This window comes from Rana temporaria, chromosome 3, assembly GCF_905171775.1.
Source record: "Rana temporaria chromosome 3, aRanTem1.1, whole genome shotgun sequence".
Taxonomy (NCBI): Eukaryota; Metazoa; Chordata; class Amphibia; order Anura; family Ranidae; genus Rana; species Rana temporaria.
The window spans coordinates 445,853,623-445,866,295 of record NC_053491.1 but is presented as its reverse complement, the minus strand read 5'-3'; the positions used below and the strand labels follow the sequence as shown (position 1 = coordinate 445,866,295).

Below are 12,673 nucleotides of genomic sequence, written 5' to 3'. Positions count from 1 at the left end.
CCGCCATAATTTCGCAGTAACGAAAAAAATCGCTGATCGCCGCCATTAGTAGTAAAAAAAAAAAAAATAATAATAAAAATGCAATAAAACTATCCCCTATTTTGTAAACGCTTGAAATTTTGCGTAAACCAATCGATAAATTATTGCGATAATTTTTTTTTTTTTTTACCAAAAATAGGTAGAAGAATGCGTATCGGCCTAAACTGAGGGGGAAAAAAGTTTTTTTTTATATTTTTTGGGGGGATATTTATTATAGCAAAAAAGTAAAAAATATTGAATTTTTTTTCAAAATTGTCGCTCTATTTTTGTTTATAGCGCAAAAAATAAAAACCACAGAGGTGATCAAATACCACCAAAAGAAAGCTCTATTTGTGGGGGAAAAAAGGACGCCAATTTTGTTTGGGAGCCACTTCGCACGACTGCGCAATTGTCAGTTAAAGCGACGCAGTGCCGAATTGCAAAAACTGGCCAGGTCCCTTTTACCTGCATAAAGGTCTGGGTCTTAAGTGGTTAAACAATGAAAAGCTTCCACAGCCCATATTTCAACCAAGTGACTTCTTAAGATAGAGGTCCTTCCCTATAGACCTAGCGGTAAGAATGTGGAATTCTCTTCAACAAGCATTGGTTTTAGCGGGGAGCATGGATGATTAAAAAATAAAATATTAGGCACCTAAACTACCACAACATACAGGGATATACAATGTAACACTGACATAAAATCACACTCATAGGTTGGACTTGTGTCTTTTTTTCCCCCCCAAACTCACCAACTATGTAACTATATAAGTAATGAGATCTATTTTGATATTTGACAGATAATCGTAGTAACTAGGGTTGTACCGATACCAGTATCGGTATTGGGACCGATACCGAGTATTTGCGGGAGTACTTGTACACCCCCGCAAATACCCCCGATACCTAAATAGAATACTTGAAACGCCCCCCCGCCGCAACGAATGCCGCCGGCGACCCTGTCGCATACCGCAAGAACGCCGCTGCCGCATGGGTTAAACAACGTGCGGGGAATATCACAGCTTTCATTCGAATAGCTGTAGTATTCCCGCTGCGCCGCGTATAGACACTCCCCCCCTTCCTCTGGATCTGTCCAATCCCGAGCAAGGGGGAGTGTCTATACACGGCGCAGTGGGAATACTACAGCTATTCAAATGAAAGCTGTGATGTTCCCCGCACGCTGTTTAACCCATGCGGCGGCGGTATCAAGGTATGGGGGGACATGGCTGCATATGTGGGGGGACATGGCTGCATATGTGGGGGGACATGGCTGCATATGTGGGGGGACATGGCTGCGTATATGGGGGACCGTGGCTGCATTTGGAGACACTTTTAAAAAAAAAAGTATCGGTATCAGCGAGTACTTGGAAAGAAAATATCGGTACTTGTACTCGGTCCTAAAAAAGTGGTATCGGTACAACCCTAGTAGTAACACATCAAAATATCACACAAGGGAAGAATAACTCAAACTGCATTTCACCTTGTCGGCTTCTTCAGGAGATCAAGAGGTGTGGTTAGAAAAGGTTGCTAGGAAGAAAAATAAAAATATACATATATTTAGTCATATTCACAAATCACACATATTTTAGCTATAATAACTTTACAATGTGTGTGTAAAGCTTTTTTTTTTTTTTTTACACTCATTGTAAGTTATTATAGCTAAAATATGTGTGATTTTCTGTAAACAGTGAATATGGCTAATTATATGTATGTAATCCATTAGTAGATTTTTTTATTATTTATTTAAGACTAACACAAAAAAACACAACATTTTGTATTTTCTCATTACAGTACACAGAGAACAAGTACACTGTTATTAGCAAGGACACTTGGGTGACAGTGTGATGTGACAAAACAATCCAGTATGACATTTGTACATCCTATAATATAATAAGCATAAATGGAACATCTCTATATGATTCACGTAAGTTGCCAACACCCCTGGTAAACAGGAAAAAGTGGAGGGACCCCCTAAATGGGGCTTTAAAGGCAAGAGAGGTATACAGTAATCACAGTAATCCAAAAAATAGATCATTTAATATTCAAAAATGGAAATTGTACACATATATCACATAGAATTATTTAAAAACAATACATGGTTAGGTGTCATTGAAAAGCAAGGTCCATGAAGACATACACGGCCCTACGCGTTTCGGATTACCCTTCATCAGAGGCCGAAGTATATGTAGTCAACGAGTATAAGAACCACTTTTCTAAAAAAAAAAAAGTGGTTCTTATACTCGTTGACTACATATACTTCGGCCCCTGATGAAGGGTAATCCGAAACGCGTAGGGCTGTGTATGTCTTCATGGACCTTGCTTTTCAATGACACCTAACCATGTATTGTTTTTAAATAATTCTATGTGATATAATATAATAAGCGGAGAACTATATTCAGCAGCAAATGTACCTCAATATACGTAATCGTTTGCGGACACAGTCCCATGGTCTCCTAAGTACCTAAACTGTCCTCTAAATTATGTTTTATCTCCCTCAACCCTAACAAGGTTCCCGTGCAGAACAGGACACCACCGTCCCCTAAACAGCAGGGGGCAGTGGACATCAAGTTCACAAATGAACCATCAGACAGAACACACAAAACAAGCGTAACATAAAACAAAACGGCCTCTGCAGGACCCCCTACTCTTATTTACAAGTGCAATCCATTCTGAAAGTGAAGGGGTCGTTGCAGACAGCCATTTTCTAGCTATTAGTTTCCTAGCCAGGAACAGCAGTCTAAGGATGCCAATATACGTATGTGGTGTGTACAGTTCATCATATAGCCAGCCTAGTAAACAGTTTAGGATCAGTGGTAAGTTTGAGATTCCATATGCTATTGATAGTGTTAACCACCGCTGTCCAGTACCTCTGCAGCTTAGGACATCTCCACAGCATATGGACCAGTGTACCGTTGTCAACCAGACAGCGGGGACAGAGTGGATCATCCCGTCTGTGCAATTTTTCAGGTGTGCGATGAATAATGAATAGTTGGGTATGTTTTTGCGAAGAAGATGGTGACACTTTAACCACTTAAGGACCGCCTAACGCCGATATACGTTGGCAGAATGGCACGGCTGGGCACAGGCACGTCGCTTTTAAGAGTCCTGCCGTGGGTCGCCCGCGACCCGGTCCGAAGCTCTGTGACCGTGGACCCGATCGGGCCACAGGAGCTAAAGAACGGAGAGAGGCGAGTGTAAACACACCTTTCCCTTTCTTCTCTGTGGCATTGACCCTGACCGTCTGTTCCCTGTTATAGGGAACGCCGATCAATGACGTGTCACCTACAGCCATGCCCCCCTACAGTAAGAATCACTCCCTTAGGGCACACTTAACCCCTTAGCGCCCCCTGGAGGTTAACCCCTTCATTGTCATTTTCACAGTAACCAGTGCATTTTTATAGCACTTTTCGCTGTGAAAATGACAATAGTCCCAAAAATGTGTCCGATGTGTCCACCATAATGTCGCAGTCATGAAAAAATGGCTGATCGCCGCCATTACTAGTAAACATTTTTTAATAAAAATGGCATAAAACTATCCCCTATTTTGTAAACGCTAGAACTTTTGCACAAACCAATCAAACGCTTATTGCGATTTATTTATTTTTTTTCCCAAAAAATATGTAGAAGAATACGTATCGGCCTAAACTGAGGAAAAAATATGTTTTTGTTTTTATATTTTCTGGGGGATATTTATTATAGCAAAAAATATTGCATTTTTTTTTTTTTTTTTTCAAATTGTCGCTCTATTTTTGTTTATAGCGCAAAAAAAAAACCGCAGAGGTGATCAAATACCACCAAAAGAAAGGTCTATTTGTGGGGGAAAAAAGGATGCCAATTTTGTTTGGGAGCCACGTCGCACGACCGCGCAATTGTCAAAGCGACGCAGTGCCGAATCGCAAAAAGGGGTCAGGTCCTTTAGCTGCATAATGGTCTGGGTCTTAAGTGCTTAAGTACATTCTCTAAGATGGTGTTCCATTCCTCATCCGAAATACGGCCTATGTCTGCTCCCCAGTCAGTTCTACCTAGCAACCTTTCCAACTGCACCACTTGATCTCCTGAAGAAGCAGACAAGGCGAAACACAACAGAATGAGTTCTTTTTCCCTTGTGTGATATTTTGATGTGTCGCTACGATTATCTGTCAAATATCAAAATTGATCTCATTATTTATGTGTCTATAGGGAAGGACCTCTATCTTTAGGGTTCACTTGGTGAGAAGGCTTCAACACCTTTTATAGTCCCTCCTCCCTATTTACTTTTTTTTTTTTAAACTTTGGTGATGTGGCGTTGATCTTTCAACTGAGCTCATGCCTCTTTTCTCTTTTTTTTATTTTCCCTGCAGATATTTGTGGATACCGTGGGTCCTGCTGAGAAGTATCAGGAGAAGCTGAAGAAGCGGTTTCCTGGGCTGGAAGTGACTGTGAGGCCCAAAGCTGATTCTTTGTTTCCTGTAGTTAGCGCTGCTAGTATCTGTGCAAAGGTAAGAATTGTGTCCAGATGTGACCATATCATTACTATACAATTTGCCATTAAAACAGACCTATATTGTCATCTTAATATTTAACTTTAATCAGCTTGCATGATCTCCTGGAATGACAGGATATTCCTTGACCGCTTCCCCCTCCCCTCTGGGGAGCCTTATGTGGGACCTGTATCAAGGCACTGGTGGCCGCTTGTTCTTTGCCAGAAGATCTTGTTGTACTGACTTAAAGGCAGAGAATGTGTGACCAATGCCATGAGTTGATACGTGAGTGTTGTGTGATTACTCTGAATCAGGGCTCGACAAATCCAGGTCGCCATGGCGACTAGAAATAGGGTCCTGGCGACTTGGCTTTTTTGTGAGCTGGCGCCATCTGGTGGTGGCCGTTGGTATTACAAGTTAAGCATTACAAGTTAAACATCAATTCTAATGTCATTTTTCACTGCCATCTTCTTCCCTCTAATTAGAACCCCCAAACATTATATATATTTTTTATCCTAACACCCTAGAGAATAAAATGGTTACAAGCGCACTTTTTTGGGAACAAATTACACTTTTTTTATTTAAAAAATAAGACAACAGTAAAGTTATCCCCATTTTTTTAATATTATTATGAAAGATAATGTTACGCCGAGTTGATACCCAACATGTCACGCTTCAAAATTACGTCCGCTCGTGGAATGGCGACAAACTTTTACCCTTTAAAATCTCCATAGGCGTTGTTTAAAAAATTCTACAGGTTGCATGTTTTGAGTTAGAGGAGGTCTAGGGCTAGAATTATTGCTCTCGCTCTACCAATCGCGGCGATACCTCACATGTGTGGTTTAAACACCGTTCACTTATGCGGGCGCTGCTCATGTATGTGTTCGCTTCTGCGCGCAAGCTCGTCGGGACTGGGCGCGTTTTCTGGCTCCTAACTTTCTTAGCTGGCTCCTAGATTCCAAGCAAATTTGTCAACCCCTGCTCTGAATACTACAAAAAGGTTATATTTTGGGTTAGACTGCTTTCACACTGAGGCGCTTTACAGGTGCTATAGTGCTAAACATAGTGCCTGCATAGCACCTGTAAAGAGCCTCTCCTCTCACTCAAGTGTGAAAGCCTGAGGGGTTTCACAGTGGAGCGGTGCGCTGGCAGGACGGTAAAAAAAAGTCCTGCAAGCTGCATTTTTGCAATGCTGTAGGAGCGGCGTATACACCACTCCTAAAGTGCCCCTGCCCATTGAAATCATTGTGTAGCGCCGCTGACCCGCTGGCAAAGCACCGCTGCAGCAGAGCTTTGCGGGTGATTTTTTTTTTTTTTTTTTTTAACCCCGAAAAGCGCTGCAAAAAAAGACCACAATGCCTCGGTGTGAAAGTAGCCTTCGAGAGGATGTACTGTGGTATGCTAAAAATTTAAGCAGAAGACCATGGACTAGTCACCAGAATTGTTTTGTAGGTTGCCTGCCTTTTCCACAGGCCATCTTAAAAAATTAGCTTTGCTTATTCATGTCAGGTTTTCCCCTCTAAGGATAGGGGGGGGGGGGGGAAGTTTCAAGAAGCAGCAGGAGAGGTGGAGGAAACACAGATCCACAGAATGGATTAGGCAGAAGCAGGGGTAGTCTTTTAATGTAGGTCCTTGGGTACAGCTCGCTGTTTAGCAAGCCTTTCAGAAGAATAGGCAGCACAGTAGCAGCCTCAGCAAATCTCATTCGAATTCTATTCTTGTAAGAATTAATTGGAGGTGGGAATGGGTGGGAGCATGCCTTAAATTGGAGGTCTCCAAACTGCGTGCTGGATGTGCTCTTTTGCTTGCTTCTTATCCAGCTTTTGGGGCACTATTTCTCCCACGGACACCAATGATGAGGCACCATTCTTTTCATTGACCCCAACAGTGGGGTATATTCCTCCCACTGATATAAATGAAACAAAACAGTCTTTGCGCTAAACGTAGGAAGTCCAAAACAGAAACGCACTGACCAAGGAATTCATCAATGGAAAGCGTTAATATGAAAGTCTATCCGACACCACACTCCTTGCAGCTCAGTGATCAACGGGAGACTGATGGCTGTAAAAACATAAGCGAGTACGAGCACACAGGCTCATGGTGCAAATAACATCTGTTTGTTGTAATAAAAAAGATAAAATTGATACTCGCAAATGTAGGTGAATCATAAGCGTCAAACCGTTCCTCCAATGAAGAATCCTGAACAGGGTCACATCTGAGTGTCGGGGTAGATGAGATATCCACAGGATGGATTGATAGGCTGGCTCCACAGACACTGGCTCATCAAGCAGCTGCAAACGAGCCCCTCAATGACTCTAGAAACGGCCGCTCAGGGAAGTGCTGTAGGCGCCACCAACACTTGGCCCAGAGAGAGCTCAGATAGAACAAGCTGACAGGGGACGCTATGTGGTTGCCAGGCATTTATTGTCATTTATTAAAAGTTAAATTGCATACTCGCAAACAAGTGATAAAATCGGGCAGATAATAAGGCCATTTGCATCATCCAGCAAGATCTGCTGGCAAGTAAACTTGGATGAGATGAAAGTCCAAAGAAACTGACGCGTTTCGAAGGGTATCTACTCTTCTTCAGAGCTAGGTTTGGAATGCAGGTAGATGGTGTTTTTTTTTTTTTTATAAGATGACTGGGATGAAATGGATTAGATCATGTGACCTGAACCCCTCCCCCCATATGGGAGGGCCAACACAATGAATTAAAACAAATATTACCTTCCCCGTTGGGGACATTTGCCACCAGATGTCATATGCATACACTTCAGTTATCCATCTACATATCCTAATGTGTGTGTGTGTGTGTGTGTAATGTATGTGAGATGTGTATATATAAGTGTGTGTGTGTGTGTGTGTGTGTGTGTGGTGTGTGAGAAAAGAGACCACAGTATTAAAGCGGAGTTCCACCCAAATTTGGAACTTCCGCTTATCCCACTCCTCACCCCCTTACATGCCACATTTGGCATGTAATTTTTTTTGGGGGGGGAGTGGGGGTTTCAGGAGGAGTGGGACTTCCTGTCCCACTTCCTCCTTCCGGGTAGACGATTAAGCCTAATCGCCTAGGCGATTAAGCTTAATCACCTACAGGAAGGGGTTGCTGTAGGCGATCGCCCAGGACACGTGACAGGTCCTCGGCGATCGCCTGTCCAATCAGACGGGGCCGCGGCGATCGCGCATGCGCAGTGCCGTTCGCGCATGTGCAGTGGGTGCCCGGCCGTGAAGCCGAAAGCTGTCACGGCCGGGTGCCCACACTGAGCATGAAGACGCCGGCCGGCGAGGGGGGGCGAGGAGCGGAGCCCCGTCCGGCGTGTCGCTGGAGCCGTGGAGCAGGTAAGTGTCGGTTTATTAAAAGCCAGCAGCTACACTTTTTGTAGCTGCTGACTTTTAATAAACTTACAAAATGGGTGGAAAACCCCTTTAAATACACAAATAGACATAAACAATTAAAAAAAACAATGGTATACTTCTCAAGATCTCTATAAGCACCAAACAATGTGTATCTGTATGTAAATACTCAGACTCACTCGGTTATAACCAGTTGTATATGCCTTTTGGTGTTTGTAATGCCACAAAAAATAGAGCGGTTTCCGTGGGAGCCCAGGAGCTTACACGATGAAAAGACCGGAGGAGCTTATGGCATGTGCCACATTACAAACACCTCACAGCCATATACTACTGGTTATAACAGAGTAATAGTGAGTATTTATATACAGATACAGTGTTTGGTGCTTATAAAGATCTTGAGCAGTAAAGTATTCTATTGTTTTTTGAATTGAAAAAAAATATATATATATATATATATATATAATTAGTGTGTGTGGATAAATATGAAGTATATGCATATGATTTCTGGTGGCATATATCCGTATTGGGGGAATTAAATATTTGTTTTAATTGTATTGGCACTCCCATATGAGGGAGGGGTTCAGATCACATGATCAAATCCATTTGATCCCAGTCATCTTATAAAAACCATCTACCTGCATTCCAAAGAGGAGGGGATACCCCTCCAAAACGGGTCCGCTTTCTTTGGACTTTCATCCCACCCAAGTTTACTGGCCAGTAGATCTTGCTGGATGATGCACACGGTGGAATTTTCATTATCTGCCTGATTTTTTTCACTCGTTTGAGTATGCAATTCTACTTTTAATAGATTTCGGTGTTGCAAAGGCTGGTGCGCCCTCTGTCCTTGTTTTCTTTTAGAGTTTTCCCTGACCTGTTGAGAGTGGCAGCACAGCTGATGCGGCAGCGTGATTTGTGAAGATTTTCTCGAATCTACGGCAATCTCTTGAGGGCAGGAGCTGATCCCTGCCATTAGTAGTAAGAAATATTTTTTTTAATAAAAATGCAATAAAACTATCCCCTATTTTGTAAACTCTATAAATTTTGCGCAAACCAATCGATAGACGCTTATTGCGATTTTTTTTTTTTTTTTTTTTTTACCAAAAATAGGTAGAATACGTATCGGCCTAAACTGAGGAAAAATCTATATATTTTTGAGGGATATTTATTATTATTATAGCAAAAAGGAAAAAATATTGATTTTTTTTTTTCAAAATTGTCGCTCTATTTTTGTTTATAGCGCAAAAAAAAAAATACCACCAAAAGAAAGCTCTATTTGTGGGGAAAAAAGGACGCCAATTTTGTTTGGGAGCCACGTCACACGACCGTGCAAATTTCAGTTAAAGCGACGCAGTGCCGGATCGCAAAAACTGTCCGGGTCTTAAGTGGTTAAACACTCTTAATTGCTCTTTTTGTACACAACCTGATCATATTAATGTTCATCATGGGATGTGTTTAAATACTGCATGTTCACATATGCGTGGTCCAATTACTTTGAACAGCAGGGGGAGACAAAGTAATGTCATTTTGTTTCCTCTGTAAAAATTGGCTTTGGCCTTTTGTAGAGATGATGACGACGACATCCAGTTTAAATTTTAAGTTAAAAAAAATTAAGTGTGTTCACACACACTAAGCAGTGTCTACAGGCAACCGTGAAGAATGGTGGACGTTCCTTGCAAGTTTGGGGCTGCTTTTCTGCAAATGAAGTGTCATTGTCCCCAAACGTATTCTGCAGCAGGATAAAAACCCCAAACATACAGCCAATGGCTTTATGAACTATCTTCAGTTTACAGAGTCCTGGAAGTGATGGTTTGGCCACCAGAGCCCTGATCTCAACATCATGGAGTCTGTCTGAGAGGAAGAGGAAGTAAACCCCTGGGTTTTACTTCCTCTTTGTACCCTGCAAAAAACAAGCATAATGGGCTACTAAAACATCGCATAGTAGCCCATCATGTGCCACTTGCCTTCAGAAGAAGCCCGCAATGTCGGCGCTGTCCCCTCTCTAATCGCATTCATCTTCCACCCCTCTTCCTTCCGAGGCTCTGCTATTGGCCGGAGTCACGTGACGTCACGCATGCGTGTGGGAGCCGACGGTCACGGCACAAGCACTATAGAAACGGTATGGTTCGTGCCCTTTCTTCAGTTAGGCATGCGCCGATTATGCCGGCGAATATAAGGCTTACCTGTAGGTAATGGAAATGTCTTCTAAAGCTCTACGGTTTAGGAGATCTTTCCAGTACCTACAGGTAAGCCTTATTGTAGGGAAGAGTGGTTGTACAGGGTGTACAACTACTTTAAGACTCTGTACCCAGCTCGCAGGCATGCTCTTTGGGCAGCATATTAATTTTCAAAAGCAGTGCCTGAACCATTTTTTTTTTAAATTGTGCGCCACCAAAGCGCTTGGTACTGTTCCAACTAGGGTTGTCCCGATACCGATACTAGTATCGGTATCGGGACCGATACCGAGTATTTGCGGGAGTACTCGTACTCCCGCAAATACCCCCGATACCAAAATAGAATACTTTCCCCACCCGCCGCCGTCGTCGCCGCCGCTGCCGCAAGCGCCGAACGAATCCCGCCGCTAAAGCCGCATCTCGCCGCATCCCTGCTTGGTTACCACGGGCGGGGAAGATTACAGCATTCATTTGAATAGCTGTAGTCTTTCCCGCGGCGCAGCGTAGAGACACTCCCCTTGCTCGGGTGAACTGTCCAATCCCGAGCAAGGGGGAGTGTCTATACGCAGCGCGAGAGACTACAGCTATTCAAAGCTGTGATGTTCCCCGCGCGGCGCGGCAGCATGTACGGTAAGGGGGGGACATGGCTGATTTTTTTATATTTATATTATTATTTTTTTCTCGTGACTGCGACATTATGGCGGACAATTTTGACACATTTTTGGGACCATTGTCATTTTCACACCAAAAAATTTGTTTACTGTGAAAGTGAAAATTGCAGTTTAGGAGTTGACCACAAGGGGGCGCTGAAGGGGTTATGTATGACCTCATCTGTGTTTCTAACTGTAGGGAGGTGTGGCTGTAGGTGTGACGTCATTGATTGTGTATCCCTATATAAGGGAACACACAATCGATGACGGCGCCACAGTGAAGAACGGGGAAGCTGTGTTTACACACAGCTCTCCCCGTTCTTCAGCTCCAGGGACCGATTGTGGGACTCCATCGGCGATCAGGTCCCACGGTCACAGAGCTTCGGACCGGGTCGCGGGCGCGCACCCGCGACCCACGGCTGGGCACTTGGAGGACGTACCTGTACGTGCTTGTGCCCAGCCGTGCCATTCTGCCAAGGTATTTGTGCAGGAGGTGGTCCTTAAGCGGTTAAGCAAGTACAGAAAATTCCTGTTGATCCTGTCAGAAATGCAGTGTCCTTGTCACTTGCCACTTCTAATGAAGATTGACAAAATAAATAAAGTAGGCATGTTTTGAAATCCAGCCTGTGTGGCAAACATGGCACCCTCCATAGATACAGTGGAGGACAGAGTGTAGCTATCCCAGGGAGGGAATGTGTTATGCGCTGCATCACCAGGTGAAGAAAAAGGGGGGGAGGGGGAACCCCGTTGAGCAAAAATTAACATAACTTTTATGGCAATATGTTAAATTTTGTAGTTGGATTTTGATGTGTCTGTATTTTCTCTGCAGGTTGCCAGGGACCGTGTGGTTAAGGGCTGGAAGTTCATGGAGGATCTGGGAGGAGTTGATACAGAGTACGGCTCCGGCTATCCCAATGGTTAGTTATGGCAGTCCATACGTTTAGTACGTTTTGTTGAAGGGGAAAAAAAATAAACGGACCCAGTTCCTCCATCTACATATTTTGAGGTGGAATTCGAGCATCCTCCCCGCTGAGTTATTGTATTCTGACAGCAGGGAGACTTCCGGCAAAGCAGCTGTTACAGAAGTCTTATCGGTAGATCGACTTCCTTACAACCACAATGCCCATACATGGATTCAAATCTGACCTTTCTCTGCTGAACCAGCCTCATTTTGTTCCGTGTATGGGCATCTTGAGGCCTGGTTCACACCTAAGCATTTTTTTAGTGCGTTTTCAGTTTTGCAGAAACACGCTACAGTCCATTTAATGGGGGCGCAACGGATCAAAAAACTCACGGTTCGGATCGTTCCTCGGATCAGAGTCACGGATCGGATAATTTTTCTAGTTTTGAGGTTAAACTAGCACTATCCTAGCAGAATAGTTTAACAGTAGATGCATACACCCGTATGTATACACGGTAGGGTTGTCCCGATACCGATACTAGTATCGGTATCGGGACCGATTCCGAGTATTTGCGGGACTACTCGTACTCCCGCAAATACTCCCGATACCGAAATAGAATACTCCCCCACCACCGCCATTACACCGCATCCCCGCTGCCGCCGACTGGTTAATACGCGCGGGGAACATTACAGCTTTCATTTGAATAGCTGTAGTGTTTCCCGCCACGCCACGTATAGACACTCCCCCTTGCTCGGATGAACTGTCCAATCCCGAGCAAGGGGGAGTGTCTATACGCAGCGCGAATCATTACAGCTATTCAAATGAAAGCTGTAATGTTCCCCGCGCGTATTAACCAGTCGGCGGCAGCGGGATGCAGGTAAGGGGGACATGGCTGGATATGGGGGGTGACATGGCTGCATATAGGGGGGGACATGGCTGCATATAGGGGGGGACATGGATGCATATGGGGGGGGGGAGACATGGCTGCATATGGGGGGGGGGGGGAGACATGGCTGCATATGGGGGGGGGGGGACATGGCTGCATATGGGGGGGGAGACATGGCTGCATATGGGGGGGGAGACATGGCTGCATATGGGGGGGGAGACATGGCTGCATATGGGGG

The 12,673-nt window shown here is 44.1% G+C and overlaps 1 protein-coding gene across 1 annotated transcript in view; it reads left to right on the top strand.

Annotated features, from left to right (window-relative positions):
• Window positions 1-12,673, top strand: part of RNASEH2A (ribonuclease H2 subunit A) — a 31,396-nt gene that overhangs the window by 10,394 nt on the left and 8,329 nt on the right. The window contains exons 5-6 of the mRNA XM_040346548.1: window positions 4,353-4,490; window positions 11,477-11,564. Of these exons, the coding sequence (XP_040202482.1) occupies window positions 4,353-4,490; window positions 11,477-11,564 (226 nt within the window). The remainder of the gene's footprint in view (window positions 1-4,352; window positions 4,491-11,476; window positions 11,565-12,673) is intronic.